General features: G+C 49.0%; 1 protein-coding gene across 5 annotated transcripts in view; it reads left to right on the forward strand.

Moving 5' to 3' along the window:
- Positions 1–23906, forward strand: part of plekha5 (pleckstrin homology domain containing, family A member 5) — a 70172-nt gene that overhangs the window by 21659 nt on the left and 24607 nt on the right. For 4 of the 5 annotated variants that reach the window (XM_076027409.1, XM_076027410.1, XM_076027411.1 and 1 more), the window contains exons 5-7: positions 14499–14582; positions 21480–21594; positions 21754–21858. In XM_076027409.1, coding sequence (XP_075883524.1) covers positions 14499–14582; positions 21480–21594; positions 21754–21858 — 304 coding nt within the window. Of the gene's footprint in view, positions 1–6125; positions 6494–14498; positions 14583–21479; positions 21595–21753; positions 21859–23906 lie in introns of those variants that run through there. The other variant, XM_076027412.1, reaches the window with a different exon arrangement.

Genomic DNA, 23906 nt, shown 5'->3' on the forward strand with positions numbered 1-23906 from the left:
AGTTCACTGTGGCAAACATGAACAATTTGGCTTGCATTGCATTAGCATAGCGCTAACACGGGTTTGACCTGGTTGCATGGCGCACTCTACTTGTGCCGTCGCCGCGATTGCCAGTCTCACGTCTCGGCTTTGAGCCGCTGCTCATTTGAGAATTGCACCGTGCTAATCACCTGGTGCGTGTCAATTCATTCACATTAATCGCTAGCTTTGATTTAATCTGCGCGGCTGAGTCTGTTTTAAAAGCTGCATTCAATGTTTTCCTCAGGAAAAAGCAGCCGTTCAGTGCCAGCGGAAGGAGAGGAGGAGGTCGGTTGCTGCTTCACCGTTAATATATGCGCAAGAAGACTTTGGCTTCATTTATATGCTGGGCCAAAAACAAAGTTGCTCATCGCGCTTGCAAACCTGAAGCCCTGGCAGTTTGATGCTGCGCTTACAAAGTGTTTTTTTTTTCTCCCTGTGTTTGGTTCAGTCATGCATTATTCAGACCAAATTAATAACCTGTGGTTGCCCCGGCTTGGTAAACGCTAAGTCGACAGGGTGATGTCGTCATTTGTGTAGACCTGGATGTGACAGACCTATAAATATTTCTGGGATTACGGGAGGTTTGAGCCTCTCTTCCCACTGCTGATGCTGCAAAAAGCCAAGTGGAGCCTGATCAGCAGCAGTCAGCCATGTGCCAGCAGAGCAGAGCAGAGCAGAGCAGAGCGGTGTGGGAGGGGGTTGGGCTCACGCTAGAGCGCACTGCCGTTGGAGTTTTGACTTGTAAACCTTGGAATTTGTTGACTGTCGGCGGCACAAAGCTGCAGCCCGGCCGCCGAGGGGAGACAGCCTCACCCCACTCCTCTCCACTGACCTTTCCACCACCGAAACTCTTGCCTGCTGACCTGCAGATGGAGTTCCCCTCGCGCGTCTTTTGCTTAGTAACTGCTGTGACTTGCATCTTGATGTTCTTCCAGGGCTGCAAGTTTCCTCTTGTACCAGACGCATCCTAGAAACAGCCTTTTGATTTGAACGGTTCACTGTGGCTGCAATGCGGTGGATCTTTGCCTTTACCTGCTCGATCAGGCGGGTGTAACGCACTATTAGGCTGAGGCCTCTCTGCTCGCCTGGCAGCACCATGAGATTGTCTGTGTCATTGATGGATTTGTTCTGACATCCCTGAATGTTCTGACCAAGTGCTTTTCACTTTAGAATCTTTCCTATTTCTTTTATAGATAAGTAGATAGATAGATGGAGAGATAGATAGATGGAGAGATAGATAATTTCAGCAACTTGACAAATTCTAAAATAGTATAATAAAACTATTACTAGCATATACAGCAAAGAAAGAGAAGAGAAACCTTAACCGCATATTAACAGCATTTTTTGCCCTGTGTTTGCAGCCTGCGCTAGCTAGCTAGCACTTTCTGATGGAACAGTCAGATAAACAAGGGGAGCATTTCATTGAGAACAGTAATGGGACAGATTGCAGTTCATTTATGTGGCGTGAGAGAAATGCTTTCATCCCTGTTGCTATGCAGATGATTAAAACTTTCCTCTGAGTTTTCCTAAATTCCCCACAGCCCGTTCCCACAGATGAAGAATTGCTTCAAAACGTTCCTCTCCGCTGCTCTGTTCTCTGGAAATCATGTTTTCATGTTTTTTTCCCTTCTTTTTTGGCCGTGGAGCCAAAGTATCTGCGAGTCAGTACATTTTAATTGATTTAGTCTGTGTGTCATCGCAAATCAGCAGGACGGTTGCAGCACGCACACCATCTCTCCATCAGTTAATATTCATTGTATGTATTTGACCTCTGCAGAGTAATTCCCACTCCAGCGGTGCCAGAACAGCTTTGTGTTTTTGTGTCTCTGTGTGCGACCTGGGAGCCCCATTGTTGTATTTCACATCCATTTGACACACACACACACGCGTAATCGGTCAAGCGCTATAACTCCTCCCCCTTGCACACACCCTCACACACACACACACACACGCACACACTGCGGAAACAGGCCCCATTGAGCCCATTTTCCCACTAGCTCGTGCTGCTAACAGAACCAGCTACAGCCGAGTCTCCGTCGGGGGCGGCGGCTCCAGTGTCTTTCCGCCGCTCTACCTGCAGCCGGTGATAACAGCGGCAGGACCAGCGAATCAGTGACAAGAGTGAGGGAGGGAGGGAGGGAGAGAGAGAGGGAGCAGAAGCGTGGGCGGAAGGAGGGACGAGTCGGAGACGAGAGCGAGTGGGCAAGCGGGAGGAGAGGATCCTCGGAGGGAGAGGACCAACACTTAGCGACTCCCTCCTCCGCCTCTTCCCGTCTCTCTCTCTCGCTCGCTCTCTCTCTCTCTCTCTCTCTCTCTCTCCCTCCAACCGCGTGTGGGCAGCTAATGAGTCTGAAAGCTTCTCCTGCACAGCTGTCAGCGGAGGGCCAGATGAATCCTCCGGAGCGAAGCCGCGGCTGAACAGAGACGCTCCACCAACCCTCTTTTCTTATCTTATCCCAGATTCATTCACAGACCCCTCCCCCCCACCACCTCCACCCCCCTCCCCCCACCCTCTCCGTCGGCCTTGCCGTTCTCACAATACAACCCAACGCAAACACAGCAGAGAAGAAATTGCAATTCCTGTTATGAGTCCCTCCGCCCCCGCGCAGGTCTGCGTCTGCATCACAACTGTTTGTGTCATACTTTGAGTTTATCTCCGACGTGATGCAGCGCAGACGTTTTTTTTTTTTTTTTTGCGGTTTGTCTTCTCCACCTCACGTCGGTGCTTTACGAGAGCCTCTGCGGTTGACGGCCTGAAGGTTGAGGTGGAGCCAAAACCGCAACGATAACAGCTACAGAAACCAGCTCGCCCACCGCTATAAAACTCTAATTGTGTGTGTGTGTCCATAAAGTGGAGGGCTGTTAAACTTTGGGTTGAGATAAAACAGAGTTTGCGTGACCTCAGTACCTCGTACTCCCGTCTTGGGCCAGTAGTTGGATCTCCCCACTCCCACCGCATGCCTGCAGGAGTGGAGGAGGGCTGTCTTCTTTTTTTCAAGCTCAAAGGAAAAAAAAAGGTGACGTTCGTGATCTTTGAGTTTCACTCAAGGCAAAAAAAAAAAAAAGAAAAATGCTAATCTCCTTTTTTTCGTTGCTTGAGATTTCTTTTTTCTTCTTACTTTTTAGCCACGGAGCAATATAAATGTAGAACGTGTCGAGCAATTAAAGTTGCAGCATGTGTGGCTGTGAGCCCGGCAGAGGATGTGTAGGATGACTGCGGTGATTCCAGGAAGCTCTGCAGCTGCGATTGAGTTTTCATTCGGTAGTTGTCCTCCATGTGACGGACAGGGACTGAAAGGATTAGGACAGATTGTCGGATTGTCGTGGGTCACATTCATGGATGGAAGGCGCTCACATTCAGGAAGCGATGCTGTGACTGTAATTCATTGTCTTTCAGAGATCCAAACAACAAGCCATGGTAAACTGTTCCGGTGGTTTCGCTCACAGTGTAGAGTATTTTCATCCTGTACGTCTTGGCGAGCTCCACCACAAAATGCACACTAAAGCGCACAGTTCTAGAAGTCATCCCATTGTGATGTCACAAAAGGCATGGAGACCTCTCCAAGGTTATTGACCACACCCCCTGCCGAGTGTTTTTGCCACCCTCCAATCATGTGGAGTGTCAGTTTTAGCGGGAAGCAAAGACCAAGGTTTTATTATTGTTATCATTTGTAAATATGCTGCTTTCTGAAAATATATTTTTTTTATTTATTTAGGATAATTAGCCACGCGAGGCTTCTCTGGAGTATGGCATGAAAAATAAGATCTGAAAATTGGCATCGCATGGGACTTTTAATTCCCAGAACAATAGTTTCCCCCTACATCAATCAGTCAAACTGTTTTTTTTCTATATGCTCCAGCCACACACAGCCAAACCGCTTTTCTGGCAAGACACACATACATACATACAAATGGCAAACAACACACACACACACACACACACACACACACACACACACACACACACACACAGATGGTTGAACAGCTTGCTTTGACTTTCCCCTCACACACCTTTTAGCAGGCGTTGGAGCGCTGGCTCCTTCAGGATTAATCTTTAATGAATCCCATATCACATTTCCTCCAGATAGCCCCGCCCCGCCCGGCCCCTCCCCCGCTGCCACCCACCCTCTCTTTGTGCTGCCGGCTTGATGGTGTCCATTCTGTACCCCAGGTGGTGGTCTTTTCCCTTGGCTGTGAGCTGCAGCCTGGGAGGGCCTCTTCTTCAGAGGACCAAGGAGAGCTGAAGGACTGTAACCCCCCCCCCCCACCCCCTCCACCCCCCCACACCCTCAGCCCTCCCTCACTGGAAAATGGAAGCAAAATGCATAATTCATGCGGCATGGCCGGTCAGGGTAGTTAACACATTACTGATGGCCAGGACATCTGTAATGCCTCCTCGCTTGGATTTCAGCCCAAAAAACAATGCATTAGTGCGTTGTGTCGTTTTTTTGTTTTGTTTTTTTTGCATCACAAAATTGACTCTGGAGGCTGCGGGCCTCTCATAGGCACCCCAGCCTTTTTTGTCGAGGGCGGAGAAGGTGGTGCTGTGAAGGAAAGCTGCCTCTCTGGCCACATCGACTCTCTCAGGGCACCGTCCTGCACCGTTGACTGCACTCCGCAGCTTGATGAGTGGACGAGACGTTTTGGCTGCGGCGCTCCAGGCCGAGGTTGTTGTGCGTGGCTGCAGGCTGCCCTGCTGCGCCCACTTGATATTCACTTCTCCGTCTCTCACTTCGCCCCAAGGAAGAAGAAGAAGAAGAAGAAGAAGAAGAAGAAGAAGAGTAAGTAAGACGCCTAAGCTAGATTATACATACAGTGAGTTTCCTTGAACCGTGGCTGGTGTTTTGCAACAGTCTTACCACACTGGGAGGATGATTCAAAGAATACTTTGGTCATGAGCCGTTCGACGCCCTCTGCAGTTATCCTTGGTTTTTTTTCAACATACCCACTCTGTCAGGACTTGCTGAAGAATGAGGGAGGGAGGGAGGGAGAGAGCGAGGGTGGGTGGGATGAGGGAGGCGCAGCTGCCCACATTCATGTGAGGTAAACATACAAAAAGACCCACTTAAATGAGGCTCAATGCATCTGCAGTCACTCACATACTGTATTTTAAAGCCTGCTTTGATTGGATACAAACAGTTGAACGAGGCTCACTGGTCTGTGCGATTTAGCCGCTCTGTGTTTTGTCATGTGCTGATGCATCTTAAAGCACCGGTGCGCTATAATCAGTATCAGCTCGTGGCAAGAAAGCACATTTCAAAACAAATCCAAAAATGTCCTTGTAATTACAGCATTATGCCGCTTGTGGAGTCGCCTTTGTTTGAACTCCAGCCATCGCAAACAAATTCACACTCAAATCAGTGGGACCGAGTGACCCCCCCTCACCCCCCCCAGCAGACAGGAAGTGGCTTCGGTGTCACTCAGCAAACACTCTTGTCTCTCATCGAGGTATTCCTCGTGGGGGGAAGGCCACTCTGCCCGATAATCCCTCCTTCCTGATGTCCCACCTGATCTCAGCTCCAGCTCTGATGTCGCGGTGATGTCACCGAGCCTCCGGGGGATTGGTCCACGCTCCGGGCCACCGTAGGAAGGCGGGAACGCAATATGGCTGCCCCCCTTTTCTTGTGGACCTTATGATTATTTCATATGAAATGAGGATGAACGGGCTTTAGTGTCGAGTGACTTTTCACATCCTCACGCACGTCAAACAAACCTGTGTGTTCTCTGTTCCATGTGACATACGGGGCTTTCAATACCCCCCCTGCCTCGACACTGCACAAGTCCGGTGGTGTGCGTGGGAGGTTATTAGTCACTTCCCTGATTAAATTCCGTGTCATGACACCTTGGCGATACCGCTGCCTTCCCCGTGCTGCGCACTGCTCTGCTCAGTTCAGGGACCGCCCCCTGTAGCCCCCAACCGCGCGCACGCACGCACACACACCCACCCTCCCCTCCACCCCTCGCCGTGCCTGCCCTCATGCTCGCGGAGCTGGGAGGGGATAGTGGTGCGCGCCACTGGCCACCTTGCCTTTCTTTACATCCGGAACCGTGACGTCACCGCCTCTCGGGTTTCAGCGCCTCTCCTGCGGGCGGCACGCCGCGCGGCAGCAGTCCGCGCGAGGCTTCGGTCGTGTGAGCAGCAGTAGCAGTAGCAGCAGCAGCAGCAGCAGCAGCGCCGCAGAGAGGGAGAGAGAGAGAGAGAGAGAGAGAGAGAGAGAAGGGGAGAGAGACAGAGAGAGGGAGCGTGCGCATTTAAGCAAGAACGCACGCGTCTCGAAAGTGGAGAGATTCTACAGCTTTTTTTCTTTTTTCTTTTAAAGAAGAAAACACAAATTAACAGAGGCGTGCATCCGGGATAAACCCACCCGTCGCGTGCGCGTGTTGTTATTATTTCTCCCGCTCGTGCCTCCTCGCCCGTGTTGCCCTCAGAGCGATTGTTCCAGCGGCCGGACATTTACGGGAGCCTCTCATTGTAAGTAACAACCTGCGGGGCCATTGTTGCGTATCGCATACGTTGAATCCGGTCATTACGCTGGTGGCGCACGCATTTGGCGTGCATGCGTGTGTGTGTGTATTTTCTTTAATCGGGGCTGATGCAATCGAAATGGCCATTTAAATGCGGCTCGCCTGGTCGCCCGCCGTGGTGCAGATGCAGCCTGCTCGCCCCGTTGTTCCCTCCCGGTCTATAGGCTCTATACGTTGCGAGCGCAGTCATCCACATTGGACTGTGTCATCATTTGTCAAGCCGCCCTACCTTTGTTGTGGCGAGGTTAGCTCGGGGTTTTCAGATTTGCTCTCCTTTCCTGCGCCCACTTGTCCAAAATTATGGCATATTGCGGTTTTATTGCTCTCCGCGATAATCATATTACTGTGATTATTGTTTTTTTTTTTTTTTTTTAATGTTTGAGTATAAATTGATGTGTATAGGTTGTGCCAGCACCTCGTGGCCACATTTACATTGGATTTGCAGCGCAAACCTGTGTTTATTATTATTATTATTATTATTATTATTTTTTTTTTCTAGTTTTGAGTTTGAGAAGTAGCTTATGGCTTATTTATGCACAAGTAGACTTTCTGCTGTATGAAAACAGAACCAAAACGCCCAGACTTTAGTGTTTACTTTCTGTCTGTTAAATTAAAGAGTCCAAATATTGGTTCAAAGTGATTGTCAGTTTGTACTCGAACCAATCCAAACGCGCTGTTAAACGCATTTGCGTCTGAATTAGTCCAGTGTTGTTATTGTCATCAGCTGAAACTAGAGCCCTCCCCTCACTTTTTGCTGTAACATTAGATTGGATGACGTGTTAAAAGCTTGAATTTGTTAGTCACTGACAGTTAAACCATCATTATATTATCCCTCACTGCCTCTCATGTGGAGTGACCCACTGTACGCGGTTCTCTCTGTAATAACCGGTGCATTGAATCCAAACCACCAGCTCCAGCATTTATTTTTTTTTTCCCGTGTTTGTGTTATGATCTTTTGTTTATGTCTGTATTCACAGACATGCAGAGCAGTTTAGCCTGTTCCTCATTACCCAGTGAGTTGCTCGCGTATTGATGATATTTCAGCAGAATTCTTTTTTTTTTCACCAGCATTTTATTTGTGGTGCTCTCAGCTGGCAGCGCAGCAAGCACTCCAGTTCGTTGCCAACCGATGTCACACTCACAGACTAATATCTGTTAGGGGAAACCATTCCACCAGCCTATCTAACGATCCAATCAGTGTTATCAACCTCAGCGACCAGACAACGCGGGGACAGTCCGGTCGCCATAGGCTGTTAAGTTCAAGCGAAACGAGGCTAGCAAGCGGTCCAAGCATATTGTAAATACAGTGTTGTGATTAAAGAGCAAGTCCGTAGTAATGGATATAAACGCATGCCCTGTTATTGACTGCTGGACCAGCACCAGACCTCACTGAGCACAAGACATCAAGGGAAGAGAAGGGTGGAGCCGCATTTGTTTCACATTTTTAAAAAAAAGGAAAAAAAAGACCCTCGGTGTCATGTTTCACATGAAGCAAATTCAGCGCTTGTCACATGTAGCCTGCGCTTCTAAGCACTTGTGCTTTTCTCGAAACATGGTCAGGAAGGTTGGAGCCATTTCTGATGCATTTTACACACAAAATCGGTAGATTGCCAAGTGTTTATGTTGCGAGATGGCAGCAGGAATCCGTGTTATGTAAGATTGGCTCGGTAGAGGGCATCGCACTTGGTCATATCTAATCAGCGCTCTGTTTGGAGACATGTTGAATTTTGCGCTCTGCTTCCAGGGTTATTGGCCTCTCCAGGCCTCCGGGTAATGAAAAGAGGAATGATAGCCCGAAACCATGTTTTACTTCCCACTTCGGTTCAGTTTTTGTATTCGTGCAGTATAATAAAAAAAAAAAAAGAAAACATTATTGGTCTATAGCTCATCTATAAATAAAAATATCAAACAACAGTCCGGTTATATATTCTCCTCAGCCCGTCTCTGCCTTTAAGGAGTTGACCTTGATTGCAGTCCTGTTGGGGTTGCCACACTTCGTCTCTTTGACCCGCTGTTGATCAGCCTGTCTACTGCTTGCCTGGACGTGGTTTCTGTCCCGCTTATAGGAAATGGTAAACAAACATCCTCCCCCTTTACAGTACACGACTGCCTCTGGGTCCCTGTCATGGATTTTATCTAGCGTGAATGCCACATCAAGGGCTGGCCTGCTGTTTTCTCAAACGAAGCCTGAAATTAACCACTCAATGGTTATTAGGGCTGAAGTTGGAAACTCTGGGTGACTCGCTAATGCAGCGTTTCTACTTTGCCTTTCACAAATAGACTCTTGAGGTAGCCGCGGTGCCTTTTGTCAGATGAGGAACAGCTGCAGTGTGACCGCCGTCGGTCAGGAGGGCAGCGGAGTCGCCCGCTTTTCCATGACTGCACTTCGCTGCCGCGTTCCCTCCCCAGCAACTTCCTCAACTCTCTGTAAGATACCAAATTTCACTTCTTTCAAACGGCCCACTCGTTTCCGTGGCTCTGAGCGCTGCTGAGATGATCCATGATCTGTGTCACCTTGACGCACTATGCACACAGCCGCAGCTGCATTGAGGGGGCTGCTAATTGAATTGTTTGCGGGGGTAAAAAAAAAAAATCTGATTTGTTGCCCTAATGGGCAGCTGCTGTCTGTGTGTTAAATAAAAAAGGGTGAAGGTTAAAGTCAAAGCTTTTGAAATTGAACCTCTGCAGGGTGGACGATCCGTCTTGCCTCTCTGCAGAGATCATGTTTGCGCTACTTTCTACCCATATTAGGTATTTATATATTTTCAGACGTTTCTCAGCCCACACTTTGCTATTTGCAATAGCACACGGCTCAATTGGTCCGCGGGGCTTTTCCTGCGGCCTCTCGGAGTCCGCAAAGCTCCTATTTTGTCCTCTTTTTTTTTTGTTTTTTTTGTATTTTCCTACTGCTGCCCTCTGCATGTCCAATCACAGAGTAACTATTCTGCTTATTCAGCGCAGTCTTTTGTGAGAAGGGCTATTCATGGCTCCAGTCAATGTCCATGTGGTACTGGGGAGCTCTGCCACGAGAGCCAAAACCTTGTTAAATGCCTGTTAAAAGTAGTCGCCTGACAATGTGAACGCAGTAATCAGTGCACGCTCGCCCTATCCAACGTTACATCTGAGTCCTTTCCCGTGTAATAGGATTAGATTTATGAGCATTAACGAGATTAATTACCATTAAAAGGCCCGAATTAGGTGATTTGCCGTTGGATTTGTTGAAAAAGTCCCGGAAGCGTTGCCAACCGGACAAGGCGTGCGATCTGGGAGGACGCTGCTCGTCCCGGTGATGCTCTGAACGCAGAGTTGGTTTTTAAATGCCAGGTGAATGAAATGTGACTTGTTCAGATACGCAACATGGACTCGGTCCAACGGGGCCTGAGCTGACGTGCAGCCTGCAGTCTGCTTTCAATAGAATGGCATGTTATCACTACCGCAAGACTGCCGCGTCTCGTGTGGGCTTACGCTCGGCATTGTCCCTTGAAAAGGTTTTAAGCTACTGTACAGACGGCGAATTAAGAATCTGCAAAAGCGTGGATTAAATACCTTCAGATCAGATGCACTGGAAAGGAGATTACAAGGCTTTACTGCGCTTACCTGGACACCGTTGGCTGATTTACAGCACTGTGCCCAGGAAGGTGTCTGAGAGGCACTCATTCAGAAATAATGAAAAGTGCAACCTGACACCGGGTATTTATAGACGTAGTGTGAGAATCTGAGGTATGTTGTGAAGTCATAAACAGGCTGCAATACAGCAACAGACCGTACATGTGCCTCGTTTAAATTCTCTTTTATCCGCTGTGGATTCAGTAAATTGTCAAATAACTAAATTAGACATCATACATCAATTAAAAGTGTCCAAACTAAGTTTCGTCCCCGCTGCGTGGATGCTTCCACAAGTGATATAGCTACAAAACCACGACTTCCACGGAGAGAAGACTTTAACTTCAAAGACGAGAAGAGAGAAGTTTTCACTACAATGCCTGTGATTTGCCGCCTAAAAAAAATGTGCAAAATTGCTGGAATTCTGAGTGGGGCAGCCGTTTCCACATGCTCTCGTAGCTGGCAAATTTCCTGGAACTCACTTTGGTCTATTTTTGCGGGGCAGCGCTTGAAACTCGCGCGAGAAGCAACGGTAACCGCAACGAGTCGAGGAAAAAGCGGGCCGACGAGTCGAGGCGTGGTGTGTTGTTTTCCTTCAACATTGTTTTGCTCCCTGAGCGCCATGGAACCTGCTCGTCTGTTGCGGATAATGTGGTTTTTTTTTTCTGAAAACAAACACATTTATCAATGTAATGTAAGTCATGTGACAAAAAACATTTGGAATGCATGCCGGCGCGGAATTGATGGGGTCACTTCCTGCTGCTAGCTACGTATTGTGTGTACGCAGCCTGCACATCATCCAGCTAGCTGGCCAATCCTCCTTGGTTTCGTGTGGGGTCAAAAAAAAATACTGCTCAGCAAAAGGACTGGGAATTCAGGTCTAGGTACCAAAAGTTTTCCCCTTTGCATCTGTGACTGTTTCCACAGGAGTGGGATATTTTTTAAAGCCAGTAAATGAGCCTTTTTTTTTGCCAGGTAAAAACGGGGTTCAAGCCTGGTCTGTAGTTTCAGCTTCCAGTGGACGGACCCCACATTCTGGCGTCCAGCGCCAACGAGATGTTGTCGAAACACGTGGCAACCTTTTCCAACTTCTGTTGAACGTAAACATCGCCGCGTCCCGGAGCCTGTTTGTGGTCAAGCCCGGGCAGAATGGAAGGAAAGGATCAAAGACCCCCCCACCACCACCCCCCAGAACAATAAAAGCTAAGCCTGCGGAGTGTTGACCCTCCTCAGCCCCTTAAGCGCTTCATTACGGCGGCTCACTGGTAATTGCAGTGGACAGGACGGTCCAGAATCCGGAAGGCTGGCCGGCCCTCCCCGCTACAGGGTGGTCGGCCCCCAGAGCCGCTCCCAGTCGCTTACTTTTGCACATCTGAGGTCAAGAGGCGAGGGACCTCCCCGTGCCCTTCGCCCATCCCCGCCCGATAAAGCAACACCACCGCCGGGCCAGAAGCGTCTCCCGAAAAACGAGAAGTCCTGAGCCCAAAACGAAAGCAAACAAAGTTTTGGTGCCGGCTGAAGTGAAAAAGTCGCTGTTCCCTCAGACTTGCTGTGCGGCCGACCCCCAGTGATTTCATGTTCACTGAGTCTTGATTGTGGTGACCACAAACCACATCCTCCGCAGCATGTGTGACCATTTCTAAGTGGTGTGTAAGCTAAGATTAGCAGGCGGTGGTGTATTTAAAACAGTTTGACGCGGGGGGGGGGGAAGGGCGGCGCGGCTTCGCTTGGTCCTGATTGAACAACAACTTGAAAAATCCAAGGCGTTCGCCCACTGTTATTGTGTCCTGTTTTGCCATTAGTGTTTGATGGCAACAAACTGAAAAAGGTGCCATGTTGGCTTTTCACTCACTTTTGCTCTGCTCTATATTTTATATATCATAGTTGACACAGACATCGATTGTCTTGTGGCTTTTTTGTTGGTTGTACAAAGGACTTCTTTGTATAACTGAGATCCTAAAAACTTTTTGCTGTACAGTTTTGCATACGACTGCCAGCTTCTGTGGCTTCCACTGAATTTTAAGTGTTCACCATCGTCTCATACTTTAGCGGGTCCTGTTTGGAATGTTTAAGACCTGCTCAAATAGCTTCCCGTCCACAGAGGTGCACAAAGTCTTAGATGTCACTAACACACACACACACGCACACACACACACGCACACACCCACCCAACTCATAAAAAGACTGACCTTGCACACGTGTGGGTCTGCACATGTGAAAACTTTGAGGCCCTTCTAAAAAAGAACCCCCGTTCAGTGCTGTTTGGAAGGAGAAGCTTGGACTTGCGTCTCGCAGGCTGATTCGGGAGGCTGAATTGATCTGCTCCCAGATAAACTAACAGGAGGGAAAGCGGCTCCAGACCAGACGAGTGGCCGGACGGTGAACTGCAGCTCTTGGCAGGCGGTGCTGGGCTCTAATTGTTTTTCATTGAGAGAGCATTACACACTGAAATTCTGCCGTCTCCAGCGCTTGAGGACATTGTTTCTGTGCATAATTTATAGCGAACGTAACCACGAGGATCGTTTTGCTGCAGCAGCGCAGACCCGCTCGCTGGGAACGTGTTGCGTTCTCTCAGTTTCCTTCCTTCAAAGTTGAAGCGCCGCACTTCAAATCGTCTCCACATCTTGTGCAGCAAGGCTTTTTTTGTTTGTTTGTCCCATTGACAAACTGTCCAACGCCGGCTTCTTCAGTTCAAAGTAGTTACCCAGCGACTATAAATAGACATTTCATCATGAAGGCACTTAAATAAACACTATCAAAAACCCACTAAAGTCAACGAAACGGCTCAGTTTTATATAAAGTCACCTTTTTTTTCCCCGTCCCAGATGCTCCCCATGGGGTTTGGTATTTGAAAGGGTGTCAAGCGGAGATATATTTAGCGTCAGATGTGGCTGGCCCATCCTTACGTCCTATAACATTCTGCCATCTCGCTTTCTGTGCATAAACATCTTCCAAACGCCTCCCTCCCGAGGAGTCCTTCGCCAGCCAGCCCGCCGGTCAGCGTGTGGAGCAGCACGGCCATGTGTGAAGGGATACCAAGGAAAAACGGTGCCGTCGGTCTGCCCCCTCCGACCGCACGGACGGCTGCGCTGCCAACAGTGCCTCCAGTAATTACAGAGCAGCGCGCCGGAGACGGGACTGAAACTAAACACCCGGGCTCGGGCTCTGTGTTCGCTCGCTCCAGCGAGAGAGTACCCCGTGTTTAAAAAATTGTTATTTTTGGGGGCTCGGAGACTCGGTCCCGGCTCCCTTCTGTTTGTAGAGCAGCAGATGTAGTTTCTCCCCAAAAAATGTGGAAAAGCAGCCGAGCTGCTGGGAGGAAGTAGCAGCTTTTTGAAAGCGGTGTTTGATTTCTGCCCTCGTCCATATATTTGACGCTGGCTGGAGTTACTCCCACTGTTGTGCCTGCGCCTGCGGCGAAACCAAGAGAAAATATCAGTTTATCGCCACCCGAGCTGCTGGAACTGGGATATGTTTTTTAAATGAAGAATTAATCACAGCGGCTCCACTTGTATTGATGCTACAGGAGGAAAAACCTAGTTTCTGTGTGTGTATGTGTGTGTGTGTGTGTGTGTGTGTGTGTGTGTGTGTGTGTGTGTGTGTGTGTGTGTGTGTGGCAGTAATATGTGACTTGCAGCTCAGGTCGAAACACCTGACTCTGACCACACTGACGTTTCCCAGAAAGAGGCCCCAGTTGGCTCCGCCCCCACAGGGACCGTGTGGTCTGTGTCCAGGGTTTCTGATCGCGTTAGCGTTGAAGTGACTGTGTGGGCGGAGCCGCTCGGGTCATCATACTCTCAGCGAGTGTACAGATGCAGCTGCCCAGGCGTTTTTTTTTCCTGAGTTCTGTCCGTCGACGCTCTGTCACGTACGGCTGAACTGGATTTTTTTTTTTTTTTAAATGCTGTTTTTCACAGCGCCGTACTTCCCGCCATCCCCGATATAGCGCTTTTATAGTTGCGGTCCTCGGCCTTGTTGCGCTGAAGCTGGTCGTTTTTTGTTTTTTTTTTCCAAATTGTGTTTTGTTTTTTTCTCTAAATTTTTGTGGGGCGTGATGAGTTCCAGATTTGGTGTCAAGGATCCTGAAACGCAGCTTTTCAAGTCATCTGCATCGTCTGCATTTGCATGTTTCTGCCGCAGCGGCTGCAGTGTTTAAACACACGAGTGCACAAGTTTGTTTAGCAAAAATAATTGAAAGATTTACCGCTAGTATGTGTGAAGACACGCACACACACACACACACACACACACACACACACACACACACACACACACACACACACACACACACAATACCAGTGTTGAGTGATTGAATGACAGCTTGTCTCTCCCTCTCTGTCTCTCTCCAGTCACAATGAGCGGAAGGTAACCTGCAAGCATCCTGTCTCGGGCTCACCCTCGCAAGACAACTGCATCTTTGTCGTCAACGAACAGTGAGTCTCTTGTTTTTTCTTTTTGCCTCCGCATTAAGACCGGCTTGTGTTTTCCAGCCCTGCAGAACGCCCCTGACGTTGAAAAAGAACAAGTCCCCCCCCACCCCCCGTGCCTTTCTCTGCGTGCAGCGCCGACCTCACATCTTTACTTATTGCCTTTTAGCGACTGACGTCAGCGACAAACACTTGCCGCGCACCGGGGCCGACTCTCTGTCTGACAATGAGAAAAAAAACGAAAGAAAATAGTTTTACTTCCTGCACATCAACCTGCGGGGGAGTCGCTCTGAATCACTCCTGGACTTTTTATTCGGTTGCCATGAGTGAAGGAGAAGGAAAACGTCCCCCGACCATAGAAACATGCAGCAGCAGCACCAGCAGCAGCAGCAGCAGCACCAGCAGCTCTGCACGGGTCATGTGACCGACCACATGATAGGCCAGTGTTCTTGACCTTTCACTTCAAAGATTGAAAAACCACTATGCGATGTGATGGGACTTCGGTGGGTTTGGCGACCTCTCAGGAAGCGTCACTGCTTTGTTCGACTGCTTTGCCGTCGCTCACCTTTCGCCGGGATGCTCCGCCCCTGGGCCGCTCCACCCCCGGGCCGCTCACTCACTGAAGGTCGAGGACAAGTGTCTTGGTGGATTTCTGTAAAATGAGCCTGTTTTTTCTTCTTAATGTCATCTTTGACTTGAAGGGCCTCTGGCACGGCAGAGGCGTCGCAGTTCTGCGTGCTTTGTCGTTGTTTTGTTGCCTCTTGCTGCGGGCGGTATTGCAGATTTATTCGTCTATTCAGTCATTTACTGAATAGACGACCTAAAGTTCAATAGGTGTTCCGTGGCGTACCAAACTTTCCCCATTTGTCCCATTTGCAGCTTTGCATCAGGGAGCCTTACCTTCCAGAACAGAGATATTGTGAGCTGGGTTCTTGCAGAGCTGTCATGCCGCACTCTCCCGACACATTCCTCCCCTCCCTGCGCTCCTCTCACATGTCTGCTGGCTTCCACGTCGAGGGGGGGGGGGGGCGGCTCTCCACCCCCTCTTCATCCTTATCTGAAGATTTCATTCACAAGTGATTATTTATCTTTTCAAGATAATCCTGCGAACCAATCCTTGTTGAGATGTCCGCCCAACAAGCAACATCAAGGCAAGCGACTTGATTTGTTGTAATTATGAAATCTATGACACTATGGTCCCCACCACCACCACCACCACCACCACCACCAGCTGGCTCTGCTTTAGTTCCAGTGATAAAGGAGAAAATCTTTTGCCGTGGATGAGCAATAAAAGGCAAAGACGGATTTAAGCTGTCTCAGGAATAGAGGCCAGGCTGAAAATCACTGCTTAATCTGCTCTGCACTTTAAGCACATCTAGAACACGCTCAGTTATCACGTTGGTATTGTAATTTGGAGAGCCATATCTTTAAAAACTTTCAGACATATTACATACTAATAAAACCCACGAGCTCAAAGCCATTTCACTTGAAGGCTGAAGAGATGAGAAAATCGTCACACGTCCTCCTGCAGAAGAGCCGTCTCTCCAATGTGAAATTTATTTTCTCGTCCTTCGTGGTGAATCGCATCATTGTGAGGCCGACTGCAGTGAGGCGAAGACTTGGGACTGGATAACAGGGGGCTACACATGCTGTCGCTGGGCTCTGCAGTGTTCCAGACACAGACTGTCTCCCTCTGTGCCGCCGTTCCAAAGTTCTGTCTGTCTGTCTGTCTGTCTGTCTGTCTGTCTGTCTGCTTTTTGCGATAGCAGGGCTGGTAAACAGGCCAGCGCTGGGACACTGCGGTCCCCCGCTAGCAGCCGTTTGACGGCGGCACGCACTGTTACCAGTGCGGTAACAGTGCGTGCGTAAACTCAAAGTACGAACACTAATTGAAACGTCTCTGCCTGCTATGTTGGTCCGAGCGATAACTGCCGTCTTAGCCCCGCCCCCCCCCCCGTCACGCCTACCCGCGCATGCCGCTCTCGACATTCCAGGGTCATGACTGGAACTGGTGCGTGCCTATTTCCAGCCGCGCTCCTGATCATGTGCAAGCTGATAGCAGGGATGTGTGTAACTCACATGTAAACATGTTTACTGAGCTATGGTTGCCTGTGTCCGTCCAACCCTGTCTGGTTTAAACAACTATCTGCTGCTAAGATTTCTCTCATTTCTTTTTAGATGAGGTGATGTTACCATTAAAAAGCAAGTGAAGAATCAACAAACAGATATGTGTCAAGAGGGTTGTGGGTTCGATTCCGGGCCTGGGGCCTTTCTGTGTTGAGTTTGCGCGTTCTCCCTGTGTGTCTGCGTGGGTGCTCTCTGGGTTCTCCGGGTTCTCCCGGTTCTTCCTCCCACACTCCAAAAACATGCATGTGAGGCCCATCGGGAGCTCCAAATTGTCCGTATGTGTGTGTGTGTGTGCGCGAATGGTTGTTTGTCTCCATGTGGCCGTGCGATGAACTGGCGATTTGTCCAGGGTGTCACCCTGCTTTCGCCCTGTGACAGCTGGGAGAGGCTCCAGCAGACCCCCTGACCCTGAGGATTAAGCGGGTATTGAAAATGGATGGATGGATAGAAAGTCTTTCTCCTAAAGAAATATTGCATTTTAAGGAAAACAAAAAAGCCCTGTTGACAATTTGAATTACCTGCAGCTGTCTCTAATTCAATTCAAGCCAAATGCTGTTTTTATTAACAGCACACAGAAGTGCACTTTTTTTTTTTTTTTTTTTTTTAATTAAATGGTGATAGACTTATTTTTACAGTCCTTTGTGTTACCAAATACACCTGTTTTGAAAGCTGTCCTGGTTTTCGGCGCTGTGGCGCCACCGGCACTAACAACTCGCTTTTAACCCCCGCTGGAAATGGAACATGTCTCATCAAATGTCCATATCAAGTAGCAGCCGAGATGTAAGTGACTCACTGGATACTGGACAAATGTCACTGATACATGTGCCCATCCAGTTTGACCAGTTTAAGTCCCTCCTGGGCTTTAGGGCCAGCAGAGCTGTTAGCTGTTAGCGGTAACTTCATATGCTAAAGCACCACATGAGGAATTAAAATCGGCAAGCAAATGTTGCCCCTGAAGCAATATATATATATTATATGTATATACAGTATATATATGAGCAATATATATGTATATATATATATGTGAGCATACTGTAAAAACTGTCACAAGGTTTCCATTGAAGCCCAGAAACGCGTGGAGCACGTTGCCTGCCGCTCTGCTGCGTATTTGCGTTCCAAAGTTCCGTCGCTGTCACCCGTGTGAAGCTTTCAGTCTCGTCCCACATCTCTGTTTCTGTTCACTTTTTCTAGACAAACTCTCGCCACTTTATTTAACTCTTAAATGCAACAGCACATGTCTGCAGGGCCATTCTTAGGAATATCTTTCTCACCTTGGCTGGATTATGTTTAGCACACAGTGGCAGCTGTGGTGACCGATGCTGATGACAGTTTTTTTGGGGGGGGAAAATGCATCAAGTCTGTGACGCAGACAAGGCTGGGGACAGGAGCGGCCGGCGGTGCCTGACTGAGCAGCGGCAGGCCGCCGCCGTCGTCCGGCTCGAGATAAGACGACTGCAGACGTGAGCGGCCGGCGCCCAGGTGCGGCTGGAGGCAGGAAGCCACGCCCCGGCCAGACTCCCACGTAGACAAACTCTCAAGGCGGGAGCGGATCCAGGAGTTGGCAGGGGAACGACAGAAAACTGAAGACGTTTTATTTGTTCATCAAAATCGATTCTCTCTCTCGAATCCCTCCATGAATCGTTATTTTAGAGCACCATGTTTTGAGTCAGAGAAGACATTTGCCAAACTTTGACACAACTGCAGTTTTTTTTGGTTAATGGCCCTCAACTCTCTCTCTCTCTGTCTCACTCTCTCTCTCTCTTTCTCTCTCTCTCTCCCTCCCTCTCCCTCCCTCACTCTGTCTCCCTCTCCCTCTTTCTCTCTCTCCCTCCCTCCCTCCCGCTCTCATTGTGCTAAATCCCTGAACTTGTTCCTGTTGCCGCCACCGTTATCTCAATCTTTTGCGTGCTCTGCTCTGCGTTCTCGTCTTTGTTTCGGGAGATAAAGGTCAGGTCCAGCGCTGAACAAAAAAAGTGCTCAAAAAAAGCGCCCACATCCCTTTAGAAACGCTGTGTGGCCAATCAAAAAAAAAAAAGAAAAAAGAAAAAGAAAAGCGCACCCTCAGCCACTCAGTTCAGTGGGCTCGTAGCGGCAGCGTAATCCCTCCTCACCCTCTCTGCCCGCACAGTCCAACCAGGAGCCCCGTCAGGCTGAGCCACTGGTGCGGCGCCCTCCACCGCACTCACAGTTTAGTTGTTGAAAACAGCAGGAGGTCAAAACTGGAGCTAAATTAGTGAACAAATGAACAAAAACAAACACAAACACACACAAACACACTCAAACTCTCTGTTGCACACTTGATTACGCTGTTCTGGGTCTGCAGGGCTTCCTGTGTGGAGTTGGTATGTTCTCTTTCTGTGTGTGTGTGTGTGTGTGTTTGAAGTGCACTTGACGTGTACTGTCTTTGCCGACCTACCTTGTTTCCACTGAACACACAGTCTTAACTCCCAGTGTCAGATTGTCCTCGATTGCCTGGTGCCTGTTGGCCGCGTCAGGCTCCTGCATCCTGCACACGCTGCTGATTTACTGGTGGGACGTCCAGAAAACAGCAGAGGGTGAGAAGCGCAAAGTACTAAATTTATAGCTTCAATTAAATTCCGATGCACGAGCACTTGGTATTTCTTTGAGGGCTTTGCTGCTCTTTGTTATTTTTTTATTTTATTTTGTTTTATTTGAAGAGGAAAATGCACATTCATTTCCGTTCCTGTCAATGTGCCTGAGGCCAGAGGCTAATTTCCAACCGCAGTTCTCTGGCCTGATGCTAAGAACCAGAATAAAAAACACACAAAAAGGACACAAGGGTTATAGTATGTAAAAACAGGGGCAGAGTAAACCGGCAGACAATGACACTAAATAGGAGACAATAGGAGTCAATACAGTGCTACTGAAACAAATACAACAGGAAGACAGTAATACCTGACATAAACCATTATTTAGGGTGCAGTTAATGAATATACAATTGGGCAGGATGAAACTGTCAGGGAAAGACCAGAGCAGGGTGTCTGGTTGGAGTTGTGCTGAGATGGACTGAGGAACACAACGAAAGCAAAGACGTACAGTGTAATGAAGTGCGACAGTGCTCGCACCTTCCGTGACTTCTCCGTGACCACGTTTCTTCTCTTCTGTTGCCTTCATTTTTTTCCTTTTTTTTCGGTTGCGGTTTCATAAAAAGCCTTTGCGAGTTTCCTCAGAGCTCCTGTCATTACTATGGCGACCACGGCTTCCATAACCACGGTGTTTTACTGCCGGTATTACCATGATTGGACTCCCCGGTCGCACCGTCCGTGCGGCCGGGACTCACACGCCATCCCGACATCAGAAAATAGTCATTTGAAGGCAGCACGCGTTGTTGTGGGGATGGACAAGTGACACAACCAGTTGGGAGGGAGAGGAAGACAAAGAGGGAGGTTTCCCATAGACAATCCAGAGAGAGCTTTCATATGAAATGTTTTCTTCAGTATTTATCAGCAGTGCAGTGCAAACAACCAATCCAGTCAAGCTCTGGATGTCTGCATCGATGAACAGCAAATCCATAACGCTGCAGTTTATGCGAATGAACACACGCACACACACACACACACACACACACACACACACACACACACACACACACACACACACGCACACACCATAGATTATGGTTCACTCAGGATCCTGCCTGCTGAAAGTCTGTGAAGAGCGCTCGCTGGCAGTGACTCACGGACGGAGACTCTTCTTCAGCAGCTGGTTATCAAACTGCACAAGCAGCTACTTTGGAAACGACGTCCGACCCCAGAGATCCTCCGTCAGCCACTCGTCCAGTCAACAACGCCGTTGATTGTGTCTGCAGGAATGTTTCCTCCCCTTCTTCAGCTCTAATCATTAGGGGTGGGGGTGCTGTGACCTTCTCCTCAGTGGCTCCAAGATCTCAAGTTTGTAGTTATTCACTTTGTTGCCTCCTGCATTCCTAATTCAAACCTTTGCGTCTGGCAGGTTGTGTGACGTGTCGACTTTGCTGCAAGGCAATGAATCCACTGCATGTTGTGCATTACGAGGCAAAACCTAATTATGGAAGGAGTGGTTTTTGTAGCATTTTACAGACTTATTGTTTTCCAGCTTGTGTCTGGACACCACAAAGCAGCTCAAAGTGAATCTCACTGACCTGCTGGCAATCAGGCTGCAGGCTGCAGCCGTGGCACTTTCTCCTCTTTACTCAGTGACCTGAAATCAGGCCAACAGAATCCACGTCCCCGCGCTGAGGCTGCTGCTGCTGCTGCTGCTGCTGCTGCTGCTGCTGCTGCTGCTGCTACAGTCTTCCTGCTCTACTTTGGTTTTTCCCGTCCCGTTCCTCCCAGACCACAACGCTGAAGAATGTAGGACATCCCAGCGGGCCGGAGGCGGCCGGTTTCACAAGGTGTCCCGCTGCCCGCTCGTTGGAACAGTACGGGCCGCAGCTTTTTTTTTTTTTCCCCTGTAAAATGTCTTTTCCAGGCTACGTCCACTGCCGCAGTTTCAGCTTGTCAGGCGGCGATCGCAGATCGTTTAAGGCCGTCGGAGGCTGTGGGAACGTATTGGCAGTGACACGCTGGGAATAATTGGCTTGATTCCTTGGCCCATGTTGAGATCTCATTATTGAGAGTTTGAGCACCACAGCAGTGTTTGGGAAACACTGTCGAGTGGGCTTCCTCTCATCGTCCTCTTTTTTTATTTTTTATTTTTAAACTTGGGTCATTGCATGCAAATCTCTTGACTGCGACGGTTCCCTGATATGCCTGTCGTGTCTCGCCTTTCACTCAGATCCGTCTCCAAAGCGCCGGCGAATGAGAAGAAGGAGCTGAGCACCATGAGCGAGGCCTCCAACCCGACGGGCGGCTCGGACTGCGCCGCCAACTCCAGCAGCCCGGCAGGAAGAGTGAGTGACACGCATGGAGACGGGATTTGCCGGGCGTGACCGTTGACCTGGGGGAGAGAACAGTGGAGAGCTAATGGGATCAGACGCGCTCTGCAGAAAGGTCTGAGAAAGATGTTTTTAATGGATTGATCCCATGATGCTTCTCTACTGTGTCTGCAGCCCTCGAGGCCCTCCAAAAAAATCCACAACTTTGGGAAGAGGTCCAACTCCATCAGACGGAACCCGAGTGCCCCGGTCATCAAGAGGAACTGGCTTTACAAACAGGTGAGCAGCCAGGAGATGAATCCGCAGCACTTTGAGCAGCTGCATCTGAGAAAGTAACCGGTTGATGCCTCAGTGGCCCAGCAGCCTTTTGTCACTAATGAGTGCACCGCTGCCAAGAGAAACTAGTTCATTCTCAGGTTTCTGTTTAGCAACTTTACAATGATAGTCTTTTTTTCAGACTTTTTTATCTTACAAACTCTTTTATCTATTTTTATATATATATATATATATATATTTCTTTTTTACATTATTTTCTTAAACTTTCATTGGTAGAGCGACACAAAAGACACAAAATCTCTCCCGGAAGACTCCGACTCAGCCGCAGCCACAAAAGAGGCTTTTTTGATGTCTCGCAGGACCTAAAGCCTCTCTTTGTCCGCTGCCTCTGCTCGGCCAGTCGTCCACCGTTTAAATGCCGATCCCTCATCACGGCTCCTTGGTTACTCACCCAAGGGTTTCAACGGGGGGGTCTTCGGGCCGCTCTGGGCCAGACTCGGACCCCTCTCATGATTCTCAAGTGGGAGACTCATTTAGCTTTGATTGCGGCCTCCCGGTGCAGCTCCATGAAGCAGCACATGACGGCTTCCTACGGCGCAGCTGCCTGCCGCTTTTCCTTTGGAAGCCTCGGTTGGGGTGACGCACATCAAAAACAAAATTAAAAAAAAAGACTCGCAAATCTGCTACATGGAAATAATGGCTGGATTTGCACTTTTACTTCTGAGACTCATTGAAAGCTGGGAGCCATTGAGGTGGTTGGAACAGCCGTGGAAAAGCTGCAGCCCCGCTGCTGTTGACCCGCTGGGAGTAAAATGACAAAATGATTGATATTATGGTGGAACTTTATTTTTTCTTCTTCAAAAAAAGCAAAGTGAGATCTGACAGATGGTCCGATAAAAGGCTTTATACACGGCTAGGACACTTTAATACCAGGAGCTCCATATTTCTTCAGGTAGTTTGAATCAATTCGATATGTTTTGTCCCTCCGTTCAGACGCGCACGGAGCAGCATCTGGTTCCGCCGGCTCGGCACTAATGAGTTTAACATCCACCGCTTGGTGGAAGTGAGTTTCCATCCCGAGCAAACTGCAGCCCGCATGCTGTTTGACCATAATGACAGACTGGTTGAGGTCCCTTCCTCCTGCTCGCTCTCCTCCCCCGGGTGGAATCCGCTGTTGAGGACTCCAATAAATGGGTGGGAGTCCGGCGGGGGAGGAGGGGGGGCTCTTAATACCCTTTTCCTCACCCTTCCTTCTCTTTCTCTCCAGTCAGCAGCCTGAAACCCCGCCCCCTCCCCTTAGATCTCAGAGTGTCGATACAAAAGACCTACTGAAGAGGAAATGCTTCATAGTCGTCTCTTGAGGAACGCGTCCTTAAAAGGACTGAAATAACAGAAGAACGGAAAACCGCTGTTGTTTTGTACCGTCCTGAGCCAATCACAGCGAGACTTCCTTCTGCTGTGTACCTGTCTGGTATTTTAGTCTGAATGACAATAAAGGAATCTTGAATTCTTTATACCCCCCCCCCCATGTTTTAATACAGACCATACGTGTGTTAGCTTATGAGTTATGGTTTTGGTTTTATCCTTCCCTGCCTCCCTTCATCCAACCATCCACCTGTTTTCTACCACTTCATCGACATGGGGTTGTGGTGGCATCCGGGCCTGCAGGATGTTCCTGCTCCTCTTGGAGAACCCCAAGGCGTTCTCCGGGGGTCCGCTGGAGAGCCTTTTGCCCAGAACGATGTGGCCGTTGCCCCTGAGGCTCCCTGAGCAGATGCTGAAAACGCCTCACTTAAGAGCAGCGTCTCCGCTCCAGACTCCCTCTGGATGTGACACCCCCCCCCCCCCCCCCTTCCACAACCATGAAGGTGATGCCCAGGAATTCTCTGGATCATCAACCCTCATTTCAACCATTCATGTTGTTTCACTCACCGTCCAGCAGACTCCCTAAAGTGGGGTGAGGGTCAGAACCAGGTTCAGGAAATAATCAGCTCCTTCTCCTTCTCCTTCTTCTCCTTCTCCTTCTCTGTCTCCTCTGTCTCCTTCTCCTT

The sequence above is a fragment of the Nelusetta ayraudi genome, unplaced genomic scaffold (genome assembly GCF_046127955.1).
Source record: "Nelusetta ayraudi isolate G7.1 ecotype Tasmania unplaced genomic scaffold, CSIRO-AGI_Nayr_v1 ptg000020l, whole genome shotgun sequence".
In the NCBI taxonomy this organism is placed as follows: Eukaryota; Metazoa; Chordata; class Actinopteri; order Tetraodontiformes; family Monacanthidae; genus Nelusetta; species Nelusetta ayraudi.